The sequence below is a fragment of the Anarrhichthys ocellatus genome, unplaced genomic scaffold (assembly GCF_004355925.1).
Source record: "Anarrhichthys ocellatus isolate YVR2014 unplaced genomic scaffold, GSC_Weel_1.0 scaffold39, whole genome shotgun sequence".
In the NCBI taxonomy this organism is placed as follows: domain Eukaryota; kingdom Metazoa; phylum Chordata; class Actinopteri; order Perciformes; family Anarhichadidae; genus Anarrhichthys; species Anarrhichthys ocellatus.
Genome location: NW_022280069.1, coordinates 518,058 through 532,349, shown reverse-complemented (window position 1 = coordinate 532,349; position 14,292 = coordinate 518,058). Strand labels below are relative to the sequence as shown.

The 14,292-nt window shown below is 43.6% G+C and overlaps 1 protein-coding gene across 3 annotated transcripts in view; it reads left to right on the top strand.

Moving 5' to 3' along the window:
- Positions 1-4,716: 4,716 nt before the first annotated feature.
- LOC116394291 (lamin-A-like) overlaps positions 4,717-14,292 on the top strand; it is a 31,151-nt gene continuing 21,575 nt past the window's right edge. Inside the window, exons 1-3 of one of the 3 annotated variants that reach the window (XM_031867282.1) lie at positions 4,717-4,915; positions 9,045-9,170; positions 10,962-11,346. In XM_031867282.1, coding sequence (XP_031723142.1) covers positions 11,009-11,346 — 338 coding nt within the window. In that variant the 5' untranslated portion in view covers positions 4,717-4,915; positions 9,045-9,170; positions 10,962-11,008. The other 2 variants (XM_031867285.1, XM_031867284.1) reach the window with 2 other exon arrangements.

Genomic DNA, 14,292 nt, shown 5'->3' with positions numbered 1-14,292 from the left:
CAAAAACAGCAGCAGCAGGAGGAGAACAGGATTGCGTGATGCATGAAGGACCAGAGGGTGGGCTCAGGAGGTCTGGCCCCAATCCCCAAACCCCACCCAGTGGAGAGGCCAGAGGATTGGGCGAGAGGGTGGTGATGGGGGACCAGCAGTGTGGTCGCACCGATGAGGCCAGTGCATCCAAGAGGTCGTCTGGATTTCCATTAAAAGGGGTCTGCTGGGAGTCCAGAGCCCCGATCAATAAAAAGCATGGATCTGGGATAGTGTTCCCCCCCCTCCTCCTCTCCTCCTCTCCGACACAGCCCTCTCTGCCTGCATGTGTGAGTTTTGGTGTGGCCTGTTGGAGGTCTGACTGGTGATGCTGCTGTACCACATAACCTCTGTGACCCTGAACTAAACCGTCTCCGGGCTCTGAATGAACCGCAGCAGGTCTGGTTTTTCATTCAGACCTCAGTTCCTTTAGCTGTGGGCTACGATTGTCATTTGTCTGTGAGTGTGTGTTAGCTGCGTGGTACTTGTGAAACCCAGAGTGCTGAGGTCATGTTACTTGCACATGAAAAAAAAAAAAAGGTCTCAATGATCTTGACCATCTGGTCGTCACAGTAGTGCTGTCCCCCCCCCCCCCTGATGAAAGGCTGACTGGCATCTTTGAGGAGATGTGGTTTACTGTGCCGCAGAGACACATAGAGCCTACCAGCCTCTTTGTCCATGAGCCCATGCAAATATGGCTTTCACCTATATGGACGGTGTCTGTCTCCCACAGAGTACACGCCTAATAGGCTGTGAAGACATGTCTAAGAATCCCTAAAGGACGTCCCTTTGACTTCCACGGCCAGATGTCCCTTTCAAGACTTTTCTGGTGCCCCCGCTGTCACTTGAATGAGGCTTCTGCGAGCACAAAGGGACGTGTTGGCTGAGCACCACGTGCTGATGCCATAGTGAGCGGGCTCTCAGCGATGATGTAAGACCTCATGCAAATGATACCACATCTTTGTGCTGGTAAGCTGACGAGAGCCCTGAAGTCCATCAGCTGACCAGATGAAACTGTAAATCCGGAGGCCACGTTGTGTTTGTTTGTTTTCCCCCTCTATTTTTTTCATTTGTTTGCTTATTTGTGTTTGTTTTTATTTGCTCTAAGCTTTTTCCCCGCTGTTGAGAGAACAGGCCAGTGCAGCAGCAACACAAGTACAGACAGACTGCACATCATGATGATAGAATAAAACAAAAAACAAGCAAAGAATAGATAGAATTTAGAATTACGCATGAAACTCCATCTTCCATCTTTGGGGTAAGTCTGCAAAAATCTCCACACCAAGCTCCACCTTTCAAACCAAAGACAGTTCAAAGTGATGTGGTATTCACAACCTTGGCTGTTTTTTTAAGGCTACAATGATTACACTCCACTGATTATTTTCAGTATTGATTAATGTTCTTGGTCAATTAATCGTTTCGACTTTTAAATGGTGGAAAAATAGTGCTAAATGCTAATCACAGTTTCCCAGAGACCAAGGTGACACGTTGAATACGCTTGTTATGACCAGAAGATATTCAATTTAAAATGATATGAAACAGAAAAAAACAGCAAATCTTCACATGTTGGAACCAGAGAATGTTTGACATGTACTTGATAAATGAATAATAAATTATGAAAATAATAGTTTTGTTATAAATTCATTGTGGCAGCAAATCCTTTGGTTCAACAATCACGTCTGTACTTTTTCCATAAACTCAGTGCACATCAGTGTGTGACACACACACACACACTCACCCGCTAACAACAAACACATAAATGCACTGGGATGTTGTGATTGGGAGAGCTGGTGTCGGCTGGGAATATGAGTCAGGTAGTATGACTTCATAGCTTTTTACAGAGTATTAGGTCATCTCTCTCACACACCCCCCCCTCTCTAATCACATTGATGCTGTGCAGCCAGTGACACGCCTAGTGATGACTAAGGCTCACCTCACCACTCGCTTCCCCCACGGCGGTGATCTCACACACGACACACAAAGCTTTGAAGAGTCCCGCTTGGTCCTCATTCTAATACTGCAGACGTGTCTGTTGATTTGGATCTGGCTTTAATTGGACGCAGTGAAAGTCTACTTTTTTCTCTTTTAAAAAAAAATCTGCACATTAATGCTGTTGATGAATTATGGTGGCTTCTTAGAGATAAACTCTCACACCCTGATTGCACACGACGCAGCTTTAAGATTTAGTTGTTTTTTTTTACATCGGATAGGAGACAAAATGCAAAGTAGATGCACTTTAAAGCCATTAATGTCATTGTCAGACATGTATCATCAGTGATGGAAAGTAATTTACACGTGTACTCTTGTGCAGTTTTAGACAAACACGATTTACTTGAGTATTTACATTAATAGCAGTGGAGGAAAGTAACTAAAAACATTACTCAAGTGGTGTGCAGTACAATTCTGAGATATTTGTACTTTACTTGAGTATTTTTCATTTAATGCTTCTATTTACCTCTACTCCACAGCATTTACCTCGTACATTTAGATTTTACACACAAAATGATTCATTAGTTTATAGAATATGACACATGTTGCTACCCAACAATATGTAAATTTGTTGAAATGATCTCCACTTTTACCAACTACAACATACATCTGTAATAGCACACGCTGGAAGGGCCATTATGCCCTTTCAGTACTTCTGAGACAGTACAGAAGTACATTTAGCTTTATATTGTATTTACTTTAGTAATATGTTGAATAGCCGATGTTTTACATTGTGCTACTTTCACTTACTGTAAGTGAAGGATTTGAGTACTTCATCACTGCTCAGTACTTCACCTCCATTACATTTCAAAGGGACGTTTTGTGCTTTTTTTTGTGCCCATCTATCTGAAGGCTATATTTAACAGTCGCTTTGCAGATTAACATGAAAAAATGTAAAGATCTTGTCCAACTCTGTATGAAGTAAAACAAAAAAGTCTCGCTTGTGTTGTTTTTAATGCTTTGTGGTGACAAATTTGTAAGAAAAGGGTCTTTCAGTGTGATGTGTAAAGGGTTACGGCTTATAAGTATACATATGTTGTACATTTTTTCAAGTATTTTACTTATTGAACACATCGTAGTCTGAAGGCAAAGGTCAATTTCTCCATACAGATTATTTCCTTTACAACTGCACTCCATTAATCCTTTGTTGGGGAGTTTGGCTGAATCCATTTCCGTGCGATGGCTTTCTTGTAGTATTTTAAAGAGATATTCATCTTGAGTCATGAGTGAATATGACAATAGAGCAATCAATGTATATTCCAAAAGTCTTCATTATTTCCTTAGTAATCTTTTGCCAATATGAAAAGATAAAAGGCCAGAAAATATAAAAATGGTCAGACAGTTTTTTTGCCTCCAGCATTCACCGTGCCACTGATAACCCCTTTGAATGATTGTAACTAAAGTAAATTGAATCAAATCAAGCGCACTAAATAAATACAATTAGCATCTTGACCAGCTACAACATCAAAGTACTGATAATGATCATCAAACATTTTATATTTATGATCTCAAAGGGTCAATTTAGCACAATGAGATGCTCTCACTCTGGATACTTTAGGTACATTTTGTTGATAGTAAAATTTATATTTTAATGTGGCACTTTTTGTTTGTATTGAAGCATTTTTAAAGCGTGGTGTCGATTTTATTTCAGGGTCTGCGTTCTAGGAGTTGTGTTTTGGACCACACTGTTATTATTCCTAATATGTCAGAAACATGTTTACTGTTGGAAAGTTACAAATGCGACTGTTGTTCTTAATCTGCATTTTGTGTGTTTGGACGTTTTGAATGGTGCAGTTTTGTACCATGGCATCATCTTTGTTAGATGGGATATACAAATGATGACGAGCTAATACTGTCCTGAAGGTGCACCTCTAGTACCAGAGTGGGCCACAATCACAGCACATTCTCTGATGCCTCCATGTGACCCACTGTGCTGTTCCATCATTTATGATCATTGTGAATGTAAAAAAAAAATGTACAGCTCAGTGACATAGGTCATGTAAAATTCATGTTCAGCTGTTACATAATGATAAAGCTCTGTAAAATATCTCCAGCAGCACACTTGAGTTGTTTTTAATTTGCATTTTTGTTTGTTTGTTTGTGTTTGAGTTTGATTTTGGGATCACAGGGAATTAAACTGACTGCACCCTTCAACTGGGCCATCTGTACAGCTTGCTAGTGGCAGTCACGCTGGTATAGCTGCCTTGAGGAATAGTTGTATGGCGCTTCCTGGCAGGCGGTTTAATTAAATTATCAATTCAGGTCAGGAGATCAATCATTGCCAAAGTGGGGCCCATGTAAAGCGTTCATGTTGTGATAACAGGTATCGGAATTGTTTGTTTAATACATATACACACAACCCCACTTTTGGAGTGCATCTCTTTGCAACTATAGTGTGGAAATGCAGGAACAGTTACACGACCAATAACTCTTTGATAGTACAAGAGCCAATATATATATATATATATATATATATATATATATATATATATATATGTATACATACACAAATGTGTGTATATATCTATCTTTTTTTTAAAATAATTTATTTTTTGGTTCACAAACTTGCATTCACCAGCACCAGTTAACCATACTCTCGGTATAATCTCAATACAACGAGGACCTAAATGTTTATTGTGGCCGCGAGGTGGCGCGCGTGCAGGCTGCATCGTAATTAGCATAGATTGTCAGACTAATCAAGCGTGTCGATTTGCAGGTGGCTGTCGTCTGCCTGCTCGCCTCAAATGAGTTCGCCATCACCGATTTGTCCCAAAGAAAAACCCGGCCCAGTGGATAACATCATGATTAACTCGACTGTGGACATTTTGAAAGGTCAACGGTGACCGTGGAAAGGAGGGAGACGTGTTTGAAACGACTGCAGCTTTTCCAAGGAGCGACGGTAAGACTGTCGAGTCAACAATATGTCGCAGTGTAAATATCTCTAAGATGGCTTTACGTTGTGTGTTTGGGGGCTTTTTATTTATTCCGTTTTTTAAAGGGGACGAGCTGACATGGTGTTGAACTAACTCGTGAACTAAGTGAGAGATATTACCCACTTGGAGGCATACGTTTCCATTCAGTGGGTCCGCCGGTGGATGGCGCTTAGCATCTGTGGATGACTCGAGGTGACCAAACACACGGCAGGGGGCGCCAGAGAGGCGCAGTGTGAGCGCGCTGCAGCTTCATTCAGCAGGGACAGACGGACACGCTGGTACACCCAGAGGTGGAGGAAGTATTCCTTTTTACTTTAGCAAAATACAAATGCCACACTGTGGAAATACTCTGCTACAAGTAAAACCATTTAAATACTGTTGATACTTTAAGTACTTGAAACGTGAACCTCTCCTTTTATAGAAGTTTGAATCCTCTGTACATCACATTTAAGTACAGGTTACAGGTTATTTACAGATAATAAAGCAATACAAATATAAACCGTAAAATAACTGGTGCAGAAAATATATAAATGTTATGTAATATAATAAAAAGGATAGAATAAATTAAAATTGGACAGTTGAATGATTTATATGCACTTTATATATTTTAATCTGAAAAGTAATTGTCAAATGAATACAGCATGAGAATTGTGAAGAACAGGCTCTTGTGCGTTGGACAGAGATATGATGCCGTATCTGAGTCTTTTATTAGTGAATAATGCACTTTGTGTGAACAATGGACTCTTGAGCAGCAGAGATAACAAAGTGAGAGACTGCTTTACAATTATAGCTGCTGAGGTTCAAAGAGCACTCGAGGACAGTCGACGTGTTTCTGAGAAACTGACTGCGCTGGTTTGCCAAAAGAAAGATTAATGTCTCTGTGTGAACTGTTGCTTTGCACAAATAAGTCATCTCGGTTTCGCAACGATATCTGAAAAGTAATCCAGACATGAGCTGTATACGCTTGTCTGTGCAGGAAAAGGAGAAATGGTTATAAAGGATGACAAAGAGGAAGTGTTCCTCAGGTTAGGACCACTCCAAATATCTTTGCCATTACTCTTTTTTTCCCACGTGAGCAGCGAGTCGGTGGCTCATAATGGAGAAATCAAACATCTAGGTTGCACAATGGCCCTGCCTTGTTTTTATTGCTACCTGCTTGGAATGCTGTGAGGACAGGGAGGGAGGAAGGAAGGAAGGAAGGAAGGAAGGGAGGGAGGGAGGGAGGGAGGGAGGTGAGGAATGAAACGCGTCAGGAAGAAGCTGCTGACATGCTGTTCAGTACCTGTCCTGAATCGTGAGTTGCATCACAGTCTGTCATGCCTGCTCCTGTATTCCCACTTGATGAGTGCATCTGGCATTCAGACTGTCAGACAGGCGGAGAGCATCGGTAGCAGTTTATTGTTAATTTGTCACATTTTATAGTTAAAGCAGCATCCCAAAAAAATCTAAAAGCAGAGAGCCAACAGTTGGAAGTGCATCACTGCAAATTTTGGGATCAATTGAGAGCTGAATTGATTAGTAACTATTTATTATAATTGATTCCTTGTTTGGCATTTTGCTTAAAAACTGAGTCAAATGTTTGTTGGTACCAGCTTCTTAAAGTTACTACAACTAACTTTTATTTTCTGTTGATTTTGTTGGCCCCTGTGGATGAAAGTAGTGGAGTTTCTGAGCACTGGAGTCTCTTTTAGTAAAATTCGTAGCTTTACTGAAGCAGGCATCTGACAGTCTGCTACGCTTAGTACTGCTTCTGGTTCCCCCGTCTCGCTGGTGATCTCACTTATTTATGTAGAGCATATCGAGGCATCAGTGTTAACTTGAAACTGTTTCATAACCAGTAAAGAATTCCAAACAGTAACTTTAAAGCTTAGGTAGGCAGTTTTTTGAGAAAAAACACAGCATAATTGAAAATAAAGCCCACCTCCTGCAGCCCTCCTCTCTGACTTAAGCACCTCTCACCACACGTGAATATGCACGCGCTTTATACAGTACTGTACGAGTACACATCATCTATTTCAAACATCGTCCCGATGGTGATTGTGATCCTGATGTTGTTATATAGCGGCAATTCTATGAGAATTAGCCATTTACTTTTCAAACTTGTGGGCCTGTAAAGCCCTTTGAGATGACGTACTGTGGTGTCGCTGCCGTGAGCCTTTTGCTGCAGAAAGCTAAACTATTAGCATCATCTTCTCTCCATCTCTGAGACGCTTGACAGACACATCTTATTTATTTCACTGTCACTCTCTTTGTGATAAGTCTGTCTGTCTTTTTTTGGGGGTTGCTTTGTAGTGTCGGCAGATGTTGCCAATGTTGGAATAGCAACTTTTTCTGCAGACTTTCCCCGAAGGGACGTGCTCGAGCATTTGTATTTGTAGAACAGCCAATCGGGACGTGCGAGTCTCTCGTCGCAGGCTAGATCTTCTGAAGTCTAACAACCGAGCCAAGAGGAGGTGCAGAGGTCTAGTTTTCTCTGAGACAATTTAATTACAATACACTGAAAGGTTATTATGGAATTTCTGCCCAATAACGTGAGAAACAATGGCTACACCAGCGTTGTTACAATTTTTGGACAAAAAAAAGTTTGTGAAATTGATCATACGTTGCTGCCCTAGAAAGGTTTCCCTCTTATTATTCCCTTTTATGGTAAACCAAATGTTTTTATCACTTAAAATGTTTTGCTTGGTTAGTCGCTTTTGTGAAGAAGTGGTTAAAATTTGTAAACTCCGACGTGTTTAGGCGTAACAAGGGCATACATTGTGAATTCAAATGCTAATGAGCAGAGTTTTTAAACTTTTTAAAATGAGTTGATTATTGATCAACTGTCACATTTGCTCTGTAATCTGGGAGTCAATTATTACCTCTTTCTGCTTCAGGGATCTAGCATGCTTCTGACCTGAACATCCCTATTGCAACGTGATAGTGTTTGTGATACGATTTGATTATTGTTGGTGCGCACACACAGCACAAGAAAAGACCAACATGTTTGGAGAGTAGTGGAAAAGCTTGTTGAAGAGAGATGTTTGTGCTGCCAGTTAGGCATTCATGTCTTAGTGTGGCTTCCATGGAAACACAAAAACTTCAAAATGGAGAGACAAAAGAAAGTGAGAGAGAGGAGGAGGTGAACAAGTGAGCTGTTTGTATAGGGATGTGTGACTCAGAGAGGCAGCTTCAGAGGCTGACAGCTCCTTTCCACTGGAAGGCCACGGTGAAGCCAGGATACTCCCTTTGCCACTGGGCCGGCCCCATGCCCAAAAACAGAGATGCTGTCTTGCCCCTTGTTTAACCACACGGACACACACGGACACACAAGCGAATAGACTAACCTCCATTTCCATGGTGAGGAGATGCATACACACAGACACGCACGAATAAAACGTCTTTTCCCCCTGCATTGATTGGACCTGTGACTCCATTAACTCCACCCAGAGGAAATAAATATAAGACCAGAATGAAGTTGGTTTTGGAGAGTCAGACCTTTTGGACTTTCAAGATGACTTGTGGCAACTATCCTATGACCCGCTGGGATTATGATACCAAAGATTTGTGGACTTTATCCTCTTTGGATTCAGTGGACGAGCTTGTCGACGGGTTAGTTTCCTACCATGGATAACAACACAACGCCGCTGTGAGGAGATTAAAGATTTCCATGTACTCTGGATTTGTTTGATGGCCTTGCAATGTTGTTTGTGTGTGCCGAGGTCGTCTCTTTTCCTTTTGCTCTTCATCCGACTTCAGAGTCGGATGTCACAGCTGTTTTTTTTTTGTTTTTTTGTTGTTTTTTTCCAAACTAGAAATGTGGGCAAAGAATGCATTCTTCATAGCAGCAGTGAGGAGCAGGGTGAGATCCGCACATTCACACTCTTTCACCCACCCGGGAGCTGTTCAGTGTCGTCCGCGTCACTGCGTTTTATTGACAGACCAGTCGCTGAGGTCAGTCTGTCTGCAGGGACTCTGTCTGAGTGAAATGAGAAAGGAAAAGATAGGGAGAGATAAAGCTGTAGTGTGTGTACACAGACTGTCTGGGCTGACTCCTCCTCACAGCCCCACCCTCCCCTCTCATGCACTCCCGCCCCCTCTCTCCCTCTCCAGCAGTAGGTACATGTGTGGTGAGCGACAGCTAAGAGAGCAGTTCAGGGCACGAGCCAAAGGCGCACACACCCACTAGCGGAGAGCAGGACTGCATTATTCAACGGATCCTCTTCTCTACGCTCCTCTGGGGTATGGCAGCTCACACACACACACACACACACACACAGCAGCTCACACACTCAAACCAGCAGACAAACTTCTAGAAAGGTCCTGTACTCTCACTTTTAGTCCCCTCAGCAGGCTGAAGTCGAGAGGTTCCCACACAGCCGAGGTAAGGTTCAGAGAGTGTGCTCAGATTTCTGTCTCCCTGTGAGACTTTCTGTTTGTTCAACTGATCGTGCGACTAATGTGCTCATAATATAGTGCTTGTTTAACTTCAGTCAGCTCAGAGTTGGTTTGATTTAGTCAGGGAGTGGTGTGGAGTAACTTTAAAAGTTGCAGCTCATTTTCCTGCCTGCTGTTATAGGAGAGTGGAACATCAGACAGCACCTGTTAACACTCGCCGCATTTTGGGAGCCTAAGTGGATGCTTCATTTATTCAGAATTAGGCCAGAGAGCACTTGTGAGTGTATGGGTTTGCTCCTGTGGGCGTGTGCACGCTTCGTGGGCGTGTGCACGCTTCATGTGCACGCATGTGATGTGTGCGGCAACCCACCCACATGGGCGGGCACGTCCTTGTGTGCACTTTTGGTAATGGGCGGTGGAGGGTCCACCCACTGCTGAATTAAATTGGAGTCGGCTTCCCCGCCGTTTGGGTTGTGAGCGGTTGGCTGCTGAGAAATAGGGTGGCGTGTTGGAAGTCACACCTGTATAGCCACAGGTGCAGTTGATAACAATACTGATACATCTATGAAAGTTGTTGAAGGCCTCATCCATAATCGCTGTATAAAGCTCTCTGATGCTGGAGAAACTGTAGTGCTATTGTATTTTTTAATTTTTTATTTATTTTTTTTTTAATGCAGTGATTTTTAGGATTTACAGAGTCCATTGAAGATTTCAAAGAGGTTCATTTTCAGATATACCACTGCTCTCTTTAATTCATTCTTTGGTTAGCACACATCTATAGCGGACACATGTCCTTATCGGGGCATCTTGCAGCATTTGTTGATGTTATGAGTCAACACTTTGGTATTACCATCGTTGTGAGCGAGAGGATCACTGCAGAACATGCCTTCTGTGGAAGCAATTAGAAGTTGTTTTTTTGTGGTTTCTCTCCATTTTTCCAAAAAGTCTGTGGAGAGCAGAGAAGGAGGGAAATGTTTTCATTTATTTTGGTGTCCCTTGCTACGGCTGCATATTTTAGGAGTAATTAGTGTTTTAATGTTTTAATTGCCTCGTGTGTGAGCCGAAGGTACGGGTTGATGTTCGTGGGAAATATATTTGCTCAGGAGTGAATTGCATAAAGTGGCTTAAATGCTCCTGCAACAATTTACGGGAGCTGGAGGAAATGACTTGGAGGCGTGTTCCACTATGTGGAGAAAATACCAGTGTGAATAAGGGACGTTATCAGGAGCAAACTGTAGCACCGTCTTTTACAAAACAAGAGGGGGTTTGTAATCTGAACTCCTGAGAACCAGATCACATTCCTGTGAGGGCGCTCTGCCTCTGCCCACTGCTTTTAACACCAACTCAACTGCTGTAGAGGGGTAGGTATAATGAAGTTTTACAGACGTGCTCACTGGCTGTGGAAAAAGGATCCTGGAATATATTATCATGCGGATCTGTGAGCAGACCCAGCACCGCAGGCGGGCTGCCCAGACAAGGGTTGCGTAAGAGTGGTACATTTCTTCAGAATAAACTCCATTAAAGTTTAACGTGTGATTCTACCCATGATTTGGTGCACTGCGTTTGCAGAGAAGGAAGCTCCGATACTGTAGTTTTCATTAACTCTTCTTATCTCGCCCTCCTCCCCCCCCACAGCCAGTGACTCACCCCCCTTCTGCACCTCTTGCTGAGCCATTATTACCATGGAAACCCCGAGCCAGAAACGCACCGGCCGCAGTGCCACCACCTCCCCGGCCCGCATCACCAGGCTGCAGGAGAAGGAGGACCTGTGCAACCTCAATGACCGGCTGGCTGTCTATATCGACAAGGTGCGCTCCCTGGAGTCGGAGAACGCCGGGCTCCGCATGCGCATCACCGAGTCGGAGTCCTCGTCCACCCGCGATGTGTCGGGCATGAAGGCCGCCTATGAGGCCGAGCTGGCCGACGCCCGCAAGACGCTGGACCAGGTGGCCAAGGAGCGAGCACGCATGCAGCTGGAGCTGAGCAAGCTGAAGGAGGACTACAAGGAGCTCAAAGCCAGGTAGGAGGAGCTTGTGAGGGGGTGGAGCTTGAGAGGGAGTGGCTTTGTTACAACACGTTACAAGTTATCGTAGTTGTTTATATGATCGTATATTATAGGCAAAAGGTACACACTACATGCACTATTTTGTGCATCCCTCTGAACATGTCGTTTCTCTTAATGCACCGTTAAATGTTTTAGAATAAATCAAAGTTCAAACTCAGCAGAACCACCTGGAGCCATCCAGAGATCTTTCAAGTTGCGTCGCAGGATTGAAAACATTTATTTGCTGTTTTTTGGTTCCTGTGTGGGGGAATTCCCTACCTTTTGTGGCAACCGATCCCACAGTGACTCTGGAACGTTCCTGTGGCTCTGATGCATGAGATTCATTGGCTTTTCACATTGTAGGCCAGTAATGTTTACTTCGTCTCACAGACGAAAAAGGTGATTTGTTCATTTGGAGAACAGAGTTAAGCCACAAAGGCCGGATGAGAATACATTCTATGTGACATGATTTATGTATCATGTCCGTGTATTTGTGGCACGTCAGCCGGTGCAGGTTTGCTCTTGCGTTTGTTAACATGATCTGTTTCACCTCAGAGTTTGAGGCCCCCCAAAATATTTCCTCATAGTGGTTAAGACAGCGCTGCATTTCAAGTTCAAGCTGAACGTCTCGATCGGAATGTTGTAATTTTCTCCTTTCTGATGTATTGCCTCTTGTTCACACCTGTTATTCAGTAGGACTGAGGTGGTGCAACACCTTAATTGTCTATCAGGAATGCACAGACTGTTCAGCCGTACCAAACTGTAGACTGCATTCCTGGTGGTTACGTTTGTATGACTCGTCAGTTGGCAAGCAGTCGTGTCGCATTTAGCCACGGGGTTGTTCCAAATGACAAACCTCCAGCCAGGCAGGCTACACCCTAGACACACAGAGATATTTTGTCATCAGGATCGCTGTCCTGATGACAAAATGTCTTTCATCACAGTGTTTGACACAACTCTGCTGCATGAAGCTCCATGTGATAACAAAGCACAGTTTAGAATTCAGATCTGTTGCACTTCTGTCATTAAAGTTCACCCCAAAATTAAAAATACATTTTTTTTTTTTATTGCTAGTTTTGGAGATATCAGCCGTAGAGATGTTTTCCTTCTCTCGAATATAATGGAACTATATAGCACTCGGCTTTTGGTGCGTTTAGTTCCAAGCACCAAAAAAAATAAAAGTTTAATGTCAACTATGGTCTTAAGAAAATAGTTCCTATGAAAGTGCTCCCAACAAGACATTTCTACAGCAGATATAAACTCGTACCAAAACAATCTAGATTCATAAATAGCACTACAGTTAATCGGAAAAATATGTACTTTTGATTTCGGGGTGAACTGTCCCTTTTTTAACATGCTGTGTGCACAAGGAAAGAGTCATATGAAAGTGACCTGAAGCCTTTAAGCTAACTCTGCACTGAAGGTTAGTGTGGAGGGTAGTAGATGATTAACTTCTGTTCTTTCTGTTTTGAGTCGCATACTGTATCTCACCTGAAGTGTGGTGTTGGCAGCGGGTTGGCAGAGTTGGTTGTCGGTGTTTCCCTTTCAGCCGATCAGGCCGCTGCAGTAGGCCTCAGCCAGTGGTGGCTGTCGAGGAATGTGTCAACGTCATGTCTAAGTGCACCTCGGGTCGGAGGGGAAAATATACCAAATGGAAAGTATTTGTACTCCCCCAGTACATTTACTCGCATGCCAGACAGCATGTGCTCCTTTACGGTCTGCATTTTGTGAGAGTGACAGAATACAGAGATGCAGCAAATGCCTTTTATAATAATGTTACGACCCGGCTCAAAGACCAATAAACAAACTACATTTCAACAAGGCATATTTTCAGCAGGGAGTCATTTTCCCCCATTAAGCACTATTGTGTTACCTTTACAGAGTTGACATTATTATAGAATGTGAGCGGTGAAGCACATGGTTTGCTCCATGTGCTTCACCGCTCGCATTCAATAATAATGTCAGAAGGTATGGCTCAGCTCTGCGTGTGGTAAGATGAATATGAATTTTAAAAAATTCAGCAGGGAATGTGCCTTATTTTAACGTGGCACATGTGTGTTGTCCCAACCTCATCAATCTTTGTAAATTTGCACATACTGTAGGTGGAGATGACGATGTTGACTTTGTTGTGCGCTCCTGCATAGGTGTGTGTATGTGCTCTCTCAATGTGATGAGAGAACAGTATTATTGAATTTTCTATTCCCTTCTACAATACCCCCCCCCGCCTTTGTGTTGTGCTTCTTGCTACTTGGCAAGAGAAGCACCAACGGCTCCCGCAGCATTATTGTTTTCTAAAGGAAGCAGATCTCTTGACGCATGTGTGGTGAAAAAGAATCCCTGGATCCAGCCCGGGCCGGCTTTATCTGCTACAATCCAGTCTGTGTGGTGTTGGGTTGCCATGGAGCTCGGAGATTCTTGGCTGGGCCGTGTGACGGGGTGGTGACTCAGAGGGTTTTTCATGGCCTCTGGAATGGGCTGACTGCTGACTCCCTGTAACGGGAAGTCAGGTTTTATTAATACCCGCGGTGACGGGCCTCTTTGACGGGTTCGCTGAGCCGACGGTGGCGACAGCAGCAGGCAGAAGCGGACGTCTATACGCCTCACAATGTGTTGACTTTTTGTTTGGTGCCCTTGGTTATCCCCCTCGTGTTAGACAGAACACACAGCAACAGGTGGGGCCGTCACGGCACTTCAGTTGACTGGACACACCTGTTTAGCCCAAAGGCGTGACACTGCGTTGTATGCACAACTACTACTGGGAACACATGATGGTTCCCCCCCCCCCCCCCCCCCCCCAAGCGCACGCCAAGTTATGTACATCTCGCTTTTACTGTTCTCAATTATTTACCAGTCAAATAGTGCTGCAGGGAGAATGGGTGGTATTGTGGCCCAGCAGCTTGAGGGGGGGGGGGGGGGGGGGGG